The sequence below is a fragment of the Bufo bufo genome, chromosome 6 (genome assembly GCF_905171765.1).
Source record: "Bufo bufo chromosome 6, aBufBuf1.1, whole genome shotgun sequence".
Classification (NCBI taxonomy): Eukaryota; Metazoa; Chordata; class Amphibia; order Anura; family Bufonidae; genus Bufo; species Bufo bufo.
Genome location: NC_053394.1, coordinates 424,085,312 through 424,098,893, shown reverse-complemented (window position 1 = coordinate 424,098,893; position 13,582 = coordinate 424,085,312). Strand labels below are relative to the sequence as shown.

General features: G+C 46.9%; 1 protein-coding gene across 2 annotated transcripts in view; it reads left to right on the top strand.

Annotated features, from left to right (window-relative positions):
• The window catches only part of OGFOD3 (2-oxoglutarate and iron dependent oxygenase domain containing 3), a 130,462-nt gene that overhangs the window by 8,319 nt on the left and 108,561 nt on the right, over positions 1 to 13,582 (top strand). For both annotated transcript variants that reach the window (XM_040437510.1, XM_040437511.1), the window contains exon 3: positions 7,857 to 7,932. In XM_040437510.1, the coding sequence (XP_040293444.1) occupies positions 7,857 to 7,932 (76 nt within the window). The remainder of the gene's footprint in view (positions 1 to 7,856; positions 7,933 to 13,582) is intronic.

The window sequence follows — 13,582 nt, the reverse complement described above, 5'->3', positions numbered from 1 at the left end:
CCCTACAACGCCTGTGCATGCTCCTGATGAGGTGGCGGACGGTCTCCTGAGGGATCTCCTCCCAGACCTGGACTAAAGCATCTGCCAACTCCTGGACAGTCTGTGGTGCAACGTGACGTTGGTGGATAGAGCGAGACATGATGTCCCAGATGTGCTCAATTGGATTCAGGTCTGGGGAACGGGCGGGCCAGTCCATAGCATCAATGCCTTCGTCTTGCAGGAACTGCTGACACACTCCAGCCACATGAGGTCTAGCATTGTCTTGCATTAGGAGGAACCCAGGGCCAACCGCACCAGCATATGGTCTCACAAGGGGTCTGAGGATCTCATCTCGGTACCTAATGGCAGTCAGGCTACCTCTGGCGAGCACATGGAGGGCTGTGCGGCCCTCCAAAGAAATGCCACCCCACACCATTACTGACCCAATGCCAAACCGGTCATGCTGGAGGATGTTGCAGGCAGCAGAACGTTCTCCACAGCGTCTCCAGACTCTGTCACATCTGTCACATGTGCTCAGTGTGAACCTGCTTTCATCTGTGAAGAGCACAGGGCGCCAGTGGCGAATTTGCCAATCTTGGTGTTCTCTGGCAAATGCCAAACGTCCTGCACGGTGTTGGGCTGTAAGCACAACCCCCACCTGTGGACGTCGGGCCCTCATATCACCCTCATGGAGTCTGTTTCTGACCGTTTGAGCAGACACATGCACATTTGTGGCCTGCTGGAGGTCATTTTTCAGGGCTCTGGCAGTGCTCCTCCTGTTCCTCCTTGCACAAAGGCGGAGGTAGCGGTCCTGCTGCTGGGTTGTTGCCCTCCTACGGCCTCCTCCACGTCTCCTGATGTACTGGCCTGTCTCCTGGTAGCGCCTCCATGCTCTGGACACTACGCTGACAGACACAGCAAACCTTCTTGCCACAGCTCGCATTGATGTGCCATCCTGGATAAGCTGCACTACCTGAGCCACTTGTGTGGGTTGTAGACTCCGTCTCATGCTACCACTAGAGTGAAAGCACCGCCAGCATTCAAAAGTGACCAAAACATCAGCCAGGAAGCATAGGAATGAGAAATGGTCTGTGGTCACCACCTGCAGAACCACTCCTTTATTGGGGGTGTCTTGCTAATTGCCTATAATTTCCACCTGTTGTCTATCCCATTTGCACAACAGCATGTGAAATTGATTGTCACTCAGTGTTGCTTCCTAAGTGGACAGTTTGATTTCACAGAAGTGTGATTGACTTGGAGTTACATTGTGTTGTTTAAGTGTTCCCTTTATTTTTTTGAGCAGTGTATATAAACAATAAAAAAAATTACATATCGCCACGCCCGAAAAAGTGTGAACTATTAAAATATTTAAAAATATCTCCTATGCGGTGAATGCCGTAACAGAAAAAATAAATAAAAAAAAGTGCAATTTGCCATTTTTTTGTCACCTTAATTAGTTTAGGACTGTTGTATTATGGTCCAGACGTTCCATAAAATGCGGAATGCACGCGGCTTTTTTGGTGTTTTATTTTTTTCACGTGGTATCGACTATCACAATACTTTTTTATGGTATCGAAATCAAGTCAAAATTTTGGTATCGTGACAACCCTAGGTAAGACGTGTGTGTTTTTTTTTTTGTTATACCGTAATTATATGTATTTTAAATTTGGCGACTAAATTTTTCAGGTTAGGAGCCAATGGCTCCTTGATATTTTTTTTTAGTCTGGAGCCCTGGGTCGTGTGTAAGAGGTCTTACATAGCAGAAGGAGCTGGTCCTCAGCAGTGCAGAGTATTTCAGGAAGGACATGTGCTGATGTTACATAGCAGAAGGAGCAGGGTCCTCAGCAGCACAGAGTATTTCAGGAGAGGATGCTACTGATCTTTTAGGAGGTCACAGACTGAGAGTTACATAGTGGAAGGAGCAGGGTCCTCAGCAGCACAGAGCATTTCAGGAGGGAAGTGTGCTGATGTTGCATAGCAGAAGGAGCAGAGTCGTCAGCAGTGCAGAGTATTTCAGGGAGGATGTGTGCTGATGTTACATAGCAGAAGGAGCAGGGGCCTCAGCAGCACAGAGTATTTCAGGAGAGGATGGATCTTTTTTTTTTACGAGGTCACAGATTGAGAGTTAGGGCTCATGCACATCGGGCAAATTGCGGTCCGCAATGCACGGGTGACGACCGTAGGGCCGCTGCATGCTAAACGCAGACCCATTTACTTGAATGGGGTCCGCGATACGCATCCGATGGTCCGTGCATGCATTACTTTTTTGCGGTGCGGAGGCACGGACAGAAAACCCATGGAAGCACTCCATAGTGTTTCCATGGGCTTCCGTTCCGCACCACATCTCCCAGATTGCTGACTTATTCAAGTGATCGGGTCCGCATCCGTGATGCATGCGGCGGGGTGCATAAGCCCTTACATAGTGGACGGAGCAGGGTCCTCAGAAGCACAGAGTGCTTCAGGAGAGGAGTGAGCTGACCTGGGATGTTAGTGAGGACAGGCCTGCATGTGACTGTTGAGAGGGAAAGAGAGATGAAAGGATAGTTACAAAGTAGAAAGAGCAGGGCCCCCCCCAGCAGCACAGAGTGTTTCAGCATAGACCTGTGGAGTGTCAAAGACTGAGAATTGCACAGTGGTAAAGGCACGGTCTTCCAGCAATTCTTCTGTATAAAGGCTCTTGCACACGATTGTATCCGTTTTTGCTGTCCGCCAATCTAGGCCGATTGCTTGCCGCCATGTTTTTTTTTATTTTCTCCAGCAGAAATGTCTGCAAAACAGACAAGAAAAGGACTTGTTCTATTCTTTGTGGGGCCGCAGAACAGACTTACGGATGAGGGTCCACTTCCGATCCGCATCAAAGCTACGGCTGTGTGCATGAGCTCTAAATGATCTTAGCTGAACCGCGTCCTGGTGACAGATTTCTGCATTGCTATAAAGCACTTCCTCCACAAGGGGGAGCTCATGCACCACCAGTACAGGTGCAGTGGAGCGCTCCGCAGTCCTTACCAGCGCATTGTGATAAACTGTCATTATTTGGCATCTCTGCGGCGCTGCGTCTGCTGGCGGCTGCTAACAATTCACACTCAGAAGCCGCTGAATGCAGAACAAGAGAGAAACGGTTTGTTCTCCGAGGGAAATGCCACAGCACTAAAATTTCCTGCCTTCTGATGTGACAGCGGCAATTTGTGTCGATAACACTGAGCTCTGGAGATACAGATGCTGCGCTGCGTACTGATAAATAATCACCAGTCACATCCATCCAAAGCTTCTTAGATCAGAAATAGAATGCTAGAACCGCAGTAGACACTGACACATAGACAGGGCAGTAGGAAAGAGACAAATGGAGGGGGGATTGCAGATGTACATGCCATTTAGGATCTCAATGACAGCTGCTGGGGTCCCCAAATAATCCAGTATTATTGCTGAGGGGACCATTTGAACTCAGTACAGGATAAGCAATGAAATATATGCACACAGTGACTCCACCAGCAGAATAGTGAGTGCAGCTCTGGAGTATAATACAGGATGTAACTCAGGATCAGTACAGGATAAGTAATGTAATGTATGTACACAGTGACTTCACCAGCAGAATAGTGAGTGCAGCTCTGGAGTATAATACAGGATGTAACTCAGGATCAGTACAGGATAAGTAATGTATGTACACAGTGACTCCACCAGCAGAATAGTGAGTGCAGCTCTGAAGTATAATACAGGATGTAACTCAGGATCAGTACAGGATAAGTAATGTAATGTGTGTACACAATCACTCGACCAGCAGAATAGTGAGTGCAGCTCTGGAGTATAATACATGATGTAACTCAGGATCAGTACAGGATAAGTAATGTAATGTATGTACACAGTGACTGCACCAGCAGAATAGCGAGTGCAGCTCTGGAGTATAATACAGGATGTAACTCAGGATCAGTACAGGATAAGTAATGTATGTACACAGTGACTGCACCAGCAGAATAGTGAGTGCAGCTCTGGAGTATAATACAGGATGTAACTCAGGATCAGCACAGGATAAGTAATGTAATGTATGTACACAGTGACTGCACCAGCAGAATAGTGAGTGCAGCTCCGGAGTATAATACAGGATGTAACTCAGGATCAGCACAGGATAAATAATGTAATGTATGTACACAGTGACTGCACCAGCAGAATAGTGAGTGCAGCTCTGGAGTATAATACAGGATGTAACTCAGGATCAGCACAGGATCAGTAATGTAATGTATGTACACAGTGACTGCACCAGCAGAATAGTGAGTACAGCTCTGGAGTATAATACAGCATGTAACTCAGGATCAGTACAGAATAAGTAATGTAATGTATGTACACAGTGACTGCACCAGCAGAATAGTGAGTGCAGCTCTGGAGTATAATACAGGATGTAACTCAGGATCAGTACAGGATAAGTAATGTAATGTATGTACACAGTGACTGCACCAGCAGAATAGTGAGTGCAGCTCTGGAGAATAATACAGGATGTAACTCAGGATCAGTACAGGATAAGTAATGTAATGTATGTACACAGTGACTGCACCAGCAGAATAGTGAGTGCAGCTCCGGAGTATAATACAGGATGTAACTCAGGATCAGCACAGGATAAATAATGTAATGTATGTACACAGTGACTGCACCAGCAGAATAGTGAGTGCAGCTCTGGAGTATAATACAGGATGTAACTCAGGATCAGCACAGGATCAGTAATGTAATGTATGTACACAGTGACTGCACCAGCAGAATAGTGAGTGCAGCTCTGGAGTATAATACAGGATGTAACTCAGGATCAGTACAGGATATGTAATGTATGTACACAGTGACTGCACCAGCAGAATAGTGAGTGCAGCTCTGGAGTATAATACAGGAACAGTACAGGATAAGTAATGTAAGTAGACTCTTCTGTGTAAATTGGTGTTCAGGGCTGAGTATGCCATTTACAGTGGTCATAGAGAGACGTCATGTATGGCCCTACAGCTTTCTGTACCACTGATTCCGCTCTATTAACTCCTGTGCTGGATGGAGATGTGTCACTCGCATCTGGCCACTTATCTGAGATTACACAAAGGAATTTATGGGTTAAAATCCAACTTTGGGATGTATTTGGATTGTTCCAGTGATGTTGCTGTCCCTTTAAATACAGGGGCAGCTCGCCGGCACGCTGCATTGTGTCTTCCGTTTCTCCATCATTGCACCTTTACTTAGACATGGTACAATAGGGAGCTCCGAAAATATCTCATTTTTATTTTTGTCCTCCAGATGGTGGATATTAAAAGTAAATGTGATTAGGAGCAGCGGCAGATATTTCCTGGCTCCTCGCCGGCCGCGTGACAGATCTGCTTTGTCATGCGAGTGTTATTGCCGTGTATTTTTCTGTGTCGGGTTCATTGGGATTGTATCGCTGCGCTTCGTAATATTATTAGTCAGGACCTGGTGAGATTAATGAGTGGAGGCGACAGCCTGTTATTTTTAGAAAGAAAACAGTGGTTAATAATGCGAGCTGACGGGACATCTGAGGAACAAACAGAATGAATCGGCAGGGGCGCTCGCCTTCCTCTGCTGTAGTAAACGATAAAATCCTGGCTGCCGGCAGTCACCACTAGAGGGAGCTCATCATATACAGATGTATTATTGAGTTCAATGGGAGATAAATCTGTAAGCCATGAGCTCCCCCTAGTGGCGGCCGTATTGAGGCACAATCTTATCACGTGAAGCTTGCGGTTTAGAGCTTTGTTTGGCCGTTTCTGTAACTCCTATAGAATATAGATTCTGCCAGGGATGCCGCCCAGCTTTCCCAGTGCCCCGAATGGCAAAGCTGCCTAGATATGTCATAGGAATTGGGATTCTATTATATAAGTGGGAGGCTACCCTGTTAGGAGTTGGGAAATATTACATTTCCTGCAAGGGAATTCACTCAGCTTTCCTAGTGCACTGAATAGCTGATCGCCCCCCCCGTTATATAGTGCTATTGTATATGGCATTACTATGGAGGCTCTGGCACCTGGGAAAGCTGGCTGACAACCAGTGTGAGCGCACTGGAGGTTCTGCAGGGGATGCCACCCAGCTTTCCTACTGCCCAGAATGACAGATCTGTCTATCTATATAAGGGCTCGTGCATACAAACGTATTTTCTTTCCGCCTCCGTTCCGTTTTTTTTCTTTGCGGTACCTTTCACCTCAAAGGGGCTTCAAAAGCAACAAAAGGTACTCCGTGTGCATTCCGTTTCCGTATTTCCGTTCCGCAAATAAGTAGTGCATGTCCTATAATTGTCCGCAAATCACGGTCCGGGGCCCCATTCAAGTCAATTGGTCCACAAAAAATACGGAACACATCCGTATGTCATCCGTATTTTGCGGATCCATACTGTAAAAATGCTATGCCCAGCCGATATTGCTCATGTGTTTGGTGATTAATAATTTACTGTTTCCGTTTCCGATCCGCAAAAAACGGATCGCGTACGGATATGTTTTGTGCCATAACAGAAGAGGACTTAAATCGGAGAAAAAAAAAACTCCGATACGGAACAAGGGATCCGTGAAAAACGGACCGCAAAACAACAACGGTCGCGTACCTGAGCCCTAATTCAGTAGGATTGGAACTAGGGAAGCTTACCAGTCAGGAGCATCGGGATGGTGGGTGACAACCAGTAGAAAACCTGCAGATGTCACCCAGCTTTCCTAAAGATCTGAATGTCCGATCTTCCTAGTTATCCAGTTATGTAATCTGAGCGGGGCGTATATCACAGTTTGGAAAAGATGGGTGTCGATCATTACGCACACTCAGCAGCTACGGCAGGGACGGCACCCAGCTTTCCTAGAGCTCTGAGTGACACGGCGGATGTCTGACATAACTAGGGAGCTCTGGAAAGCTGGCAACCAGAAGGAAGTCACCCAGCTTTTCCAGAGCTCCGAATGATAGATGCTTCTAGTTATGTAATAGGAGCAGAAAGTGTATCGCAAAACAAAGACGCAGTGGGAAAGCTTTATATCACCTACGGGGGTCGTTACCCAGCTTTCCTAGTGCACTGAATGGCTGACCGCCCTAGTACTGAAATATGAGCAGAGGACTTATGGCGCAACCAAGATGTAAGTGGCGCAGGGGATGGAGGAGACTCCTAGCAAACACTGCGCCAAGCCAGCTCTGCTCAGCAGGTGGCAAGGGGCAGACGTGCGTCTCTTTTATCTGCCCGTGATCAGAGCTTCGAGGACAGAGTTGTCAGGCTGCAGAAGCTTCTTCTGACGCCGATCCCGCCATGGTGTCGCAACCGCCTGAGGGCCGGCGGGGTCCTGACAGCGAGGCAGTCGTGTCATGCATTATCTAGCACCGCAGCCCCTCGAGACCCCTCCGCCGGGAAAACATTCTTGGCAAGACCCGCCAAGCACCTCGCGTCGGCACAAAATTAATTACAGCTGTTTTGATTTAATGAGATTTTGCCGTTTCCTTCATGCCTTCTGGGTGGTTATTAAGCGGCGGTGGGCTCCCCGCACACACACAGCTGCAAACACCTGGCCGGGAAGGGGTTAATGCCATTTAGCGTTATTTTATTTAATTATTTTTTTTGTGGACGCCGAAACGCAATATTAGCCGCCCACGTCCCCTGTCTAAAAATATGTAAGCTTCCAAGAGCTGCCAGGAAAAACAATATCGTAAAGTGAATGCAAGAGCGCTACTGAGATAAGTGGCGCCACCCCTGGCCTTTGTAATTGCTGATAAAGCGGCTGCACGTTCCATAGTGGGAGGGGGGGCTTTTTTTTCCGCCCCCCCTCCACAGTGAGACAAATGGTTATTTTTGTATCGTCGACCTGCTGCACGCGCCGCGCTTTACTTGATTTAATAATTGTTTATCGCATTGTTTTCTTGTGTTTTTCTCTCCGAAGGGTGCACCCCGCTGAAATGTGGGCGAGCGGTGACCGACGCGGTGATAACCCAAGAGGAGGCCAGGAGGCTGCTGAGGTAAGATAGGTCCATATGTCTATTTAAATCCAAGGAGGAGAAGTTAGCTACTTCCTCCCTCGCCCACTGTCGTACTACACTCCTCAGCATTTCTTGCTTCGTCCTGCTGAAGCCCGTAGGGAAAAAGGGAGGGGGCTCACTTTTTGTCAGGGTTGAGGAATGCCAGAGCCTCCATGGGTGACCGGGTGAAAGCAATATGGCTGATGGTGGTAGGTGTCAGGAATACGGGCAAGTTGGAGGTAAGCTTTCTGTACAGATCTCAGACATTTGTGGGTGGGGGGGGGGGGGGAGAAGGATTGGGCTTGATGGATTTCAACATGCCCTAGCTTGCAATTGCATGAGAGATGAGAGGTGTCTGATAGCTGGTTATCCCCTTTCCCTACTGAGACCACGTGCATGCTCAGCTGGACCGAGCGTGCACGTGTGTATGGCCTCCTCGTATAATTTCTTAACACATGCTGACAACAGTTTGAGTCTAAAGAGCCCCCATTAGTCGGCTGAACCTGGTGAGAACAGCAGGTTTGGCTGACATGTATGGGGAGCTCCCGACAGTCGGAAGAGAGAAGGATCGGGCTAAATGAACATTTTTGCCTGATCCGTTTGTTTTCCTGAGAGATAAGTATCTGGCAGCAGCTTTCTCTGCTCTCCCCACAGAACGCACAGACACTGTCGGCCATGCCAGACACTGATTATGTGTATGGAGAAGCCGGAAAGCAGTCGGTAGAGAGACGGCTATTTTTTTTTTTTTAAATCAAATAATTTTTATTCATTTTCCAGAGGTAAAAGTAAAATATGAATACCATTACACGCACATATTGCAGTATGAGATACACACAATCTCTGTTAAATGATACAGATTATAAAAGCAGTATCACACATTATGCATATTATCCAGCGACAGTGCAATAATATATTCATAGGATTTTCTACCCATGAAGAATGGTAACTATCATAACCCATCCCCACTTAAACCCTCAAAAATAACGATAATGACGGCTTTTAATGTCCAGTATTCCCAGTACACATGTCCTTGGATCAGGCGGGATCTCAATGGTATAAGCGTCTTTAATAGCTGCCGACACATCAGTCCAGAATTTCCTAAGCTCTGCGCATGTGCAGCAAGGAAGCCAGACTCACTCCACATCGAGGACAGGGTGCATCAGGTCTAACTCCTATCTGCCGGAGCCCTATACACCCTGTGGATAAGAAACAGTTGGGACATGCTTTGGCCTTCACAGAGCGATAGCTGAGGTGTCAGTGCCAAAATCGACTTCCATTGCTCCTCTATTATAGGTCCAACCTCCCCCTCCCATTTATACTTGACCACGACAGTATCCTGTTTCATTGATTTCACAAATAAGTTCCTATAAATGGACGAAATTAATCCACTCGAGGAGTAACCCGTGAGGATTTGTTGGAACAGTGGGACTGTCGTACACTTAAAGGGATTGTCCGGGTTCAGCCATACCCTTATTTTCCCCCAGGCAGCCCCCCTGAGGCTAGCATCGGAGCATCTCATGCTCCGATGCGCTCCCTTGCCCTGAGCTAAATCGCACAGGGCACGGGCTCTTTTGTTCATCATAACACACGGCCGGGCGGAAGCTTCCGCCCGGCAGTGTGTTCGGTGACGTCACCGGCTCTGAGGGGCAGGCTTTAGCGCCGCCCTAGCCGTTTTACTGGCTAGGGCAGCGCTAAATCCCGCCCATCAGTGCCGGTGACGTCACCGGGCTTCCTGGCAGCCCCATGGAGAGCCCCGATACGTCACCGGAACTCTTGAAAATGCCTTTGCCCTGCGTGATTTAGTGCAGGGCAAAGGAGAGCATCGGAGCATGAACTGCTTCGATGCTCCAGTCAGGAGGGCTGCCGGGTGAAAATGGAGGGATGTCCGGGTTCAGCTCTGAACCCGGACAACCCCTTTAAGTGACATAGATTTCGCCTGGACCTGAAAGGCGTGTCGTAGCTGCAAAAACTGATAAAATGCTGTATGAGGAGGCGCAAACTCATTTCTAAGTTGCTCAAAGGACTTAAACTTACCATCTTTTTGCAGCTGATGTAAGATTTTTTACGCCCTTACGGTCCCAAGGCGAAAAACCTTCTAGGCGAAATATTTCAGGCAACTGGGGATTCTTCCATAAAGGAGTGATCTGGGTGAAACCCTGTATAGACAGCACCTCTGCCAGACTTTATGTATCATCCTGAGTGTAGGGTATCCTTCTATCTTATCAGAGAGACCACTATGTTCCAGCAAAGCTGCCGGTGAGTCATGACCTATAATATAGGCTATCAGCCGGGCAGACGCAACGTCCCCAGGGGTCCCACCCCACCCCCTCAGCTGCTGCAGCGGGGAAGATATATAGTATAGCCAGGAGTTAGGCTGGTGGATTTAACGGGTTGGTCTTACGGACCTGCCCTATGAATAGTGAATTCTGCCGGGCGCCAGAAGTAAACAGACCACGAAATTGCCGTCTGAATGATCTGAGAGTCGCGGAGAATTCTAGCAGAGGTAGCCCATTGCCTATGGAACAGAAACAGATGTTAGTGCAAATTGCATCGCTAATGCCGCTATAAATAAGAGTTCTTCTGTAGGAAAAAAAAAGGTAAAACATATAACCGCGGCTTGCGATACTCATCAGACGCATCTTCCAGCACCCGTAGGGTTCAGCACAGTTCCCAGAACCTTGTGTGATGAATGTTCATCCAATATTATTCGCCGATGCTTTGAGCGTAGGTTCATTGGCGTCCACCCACTGTGCCGCGTCCAATGGAGTTGAAAATGCAGACTTCTCCATGTGCCACCACTCGCAACTTGGCCGGATACACCATAGAGTAGGGAATTTGTAGATTGCGGAGGCGACGGTTCACATCTTGGAATTTGACTCTTTTTCGCTGAAACTCGGCAGAAAAATCTGCATATATAGCGATTTTATTCCCATTAATTAGGAGTTCAGGATGATCTCTCGCTTTCTTAATTATAGTGTCTCTATCTCTGAAGTGCAACAGTTTCATCAAAACTGGGCGAGGGGGGGCCTCTGGTGGTGGAGCACAGAATGGCACCCTGGCGCCATCTTGTTTTGCCGGCGTAGGAGGCCCGGCGTCCCTCAGCTCCTTTTCTCTCTTCCCCGTGCGGGTCATGTCATCACAGGCAGGATCCGCACCTCCAGCGGCACTTTTCTTCAAACAGCTGATCGGCATATATTCTGGCTCCCTGCATTCACCACTAGGGGGAGCTTAGGAGCATACTGAATACAGTGTTACTATTAAAGGGGTTTTACAACTTTAACTGATGACCTATCCTAACGATAGGTCATCAGCATCTGATCGGTAAGGGGACCGACACCCGGGACCCACGCCCATCAGCTGTTTGATGACGCTGCAGTGCCCACTGGAACTCCGTTGTGCACCGCAGCCTCCTCGCAGTTTACCAAGCACAGCATCGTAGATTGTATAGTGGCTGTACTTGGTATCGCAGCTCAGCCCTATTCACTTGAATAGGACTGAGCTGCCCCTAGGCCACTTGACCAATGAATGTGATGTCACTGGCCTAGGCTAAGCTCACAGGAACACTGCGGCCTTCTCAAACTGCGGGGGTCCCGGGTGTCTCACCTCCGCCGATATTGATGAGCTATCCTGAGGATCGGTCATCAATATTAAAACCCCCTTAAGCTAAAGACCGCTAATCCTCCCCACCCTCTGCTGGGCCGAGCATGCATGTGTTCTGAATGCAGAGAGAGGGGAATTGGCTTCTGACAGCAGCTTATCTCCATAAGAACAAAGGATCGTCTGGAAGCCAACAGCCCGATCCTTCCTTCACCAACATCGGCTGAGAGTCGGGGCACCCCCATAGATCAGGAACAAACGCTCGCTCAGCCCACAGATGTTCCTATTGACTCCGCCATGTTTAAAATGTCTACTTTCATAACCCCTTCACCACATACAGTTCTGCTGGCATTTTAGTGGAAGCTTTTGCTTTCCAAAGTGGGCAGCGCCGTCATAGTCACAGACCCGTGAAGGAGGACGTTAAGCAGTAGTTATAGTAATTACGAAGATTTTCCAGTCGATTCTGCAGGACATTGTCTTACAGCTAATTACGCAGCAGAGACCTACAGCTTACAGAGAACAAATAAAGCATTGGACCCGTGCCCGCCACAGGGCAGGACGCTTAGAACTGCGCCCTCACAGGAGCTCCTTGGATATTACATGGGTCCACTCTGGTTACAAAATCCTATGCTAGTTGCACTTCTGACTACTTCTTGCACCCAAGTCTGGGAAGTCCAAGACTAACTCCATTTAGTCACAGAGTACAGCCTCTGCTATCCTCTCCCTCTCTGATATCGCAGCTCAGCTCCTTTGCAGTGAATGGCGCTCAGTTGCAATATCACGCAACTGAGGATACTGCTTTTGGAGGATAGATGCCATTTTTTCCAAAACTATATACAACCACTTTAAGAAAATACAGCCCCTGTAAAAAAAAAAAAATCAAATTAAAAATACAACCCCAGTAATAAAAAAAATTTAAAAATCTGATTAAAGGGTTTGTGTCACTTCAGCAAATGACATTTATTACGTAGAGAAAGTTAATACAAGGCACTTACTAATGTATTGTGATTGTCCATATTGCTTCCTTTGCTGGCCGGATTCATTTTTCCATCACCCATTATACTCTGCTCGCTTCTTCCATGGTTACAGACCACCCTGCAGTCCACTAGCAGTGGTTGTGCTTGTACACGCTATAGGAAAAAGCACCAGCCCATGTGCACTCCAATGGTCCCGGCCACCAGAGAGGCTGGCGCTTTTATCTACAGTGTGCAAGCACGGCCGCCGCTGATGGATTGCAGGGTGGCCAAAACCATGGAAATGAGCAGTGTTATAATGTGGTGAAAAAAATGAATCAAGCCAGCAAAGGAAGCAATATGTATAATAACAGTACATTAGTATGTGGCTTCTATTAACTTTCTCTACATGATAAATGCCACTTTCTGAAGTGAGGCAACCCCTTTAATAATATAGTCCCTGTAAGAAAAATCTGATTAATAATACAGTCCCTGTAAGAAAAATCTGATTAGTAATACTACCTCTGTAAGAGAAATCTGATTAATAATGCTGCCTCTGTGGGAACAATGTGATTAATAATGCTGCCTCTGTAGGAACAATCTGATTAATAATACTGCCTCTGTAAGAAAAATCTGATTAATAATACTACCTCTGTGGGAACAATCTGATTAATAATGCTGCCTCTGTAGGAACAATCTGATTAATAATACTGCCTCTGTGGGAACAATCTGATTAATAATACTGCCCCTGTAAGAAAAATCTGATTAATAATACTGCCTCTGTAAGAAAAATCTGATTAATAATACTGCCTCTGTAAGAAAAATCTGATTAATAATACTGCCTCTGTAAGAAAAATCTGATTAATAATACTGCCTCTGTAAGAAAAATCTGATTAATAATGCTGCCTCTGTAAGAAAAATCTGATTAATAATACTGCCTCTGTAAGAAAAATCTGATTAATAATACTGCCTCTGTAAGAAAAATCTGATTAATAATACTGCCTCTATAAGAAAAATCTTATTAATAATACTGCCTCTGTAAGAATAATCTGATTAATAATACTACCTCTGTGGGAACAATCTTATTAATAATACTGCCT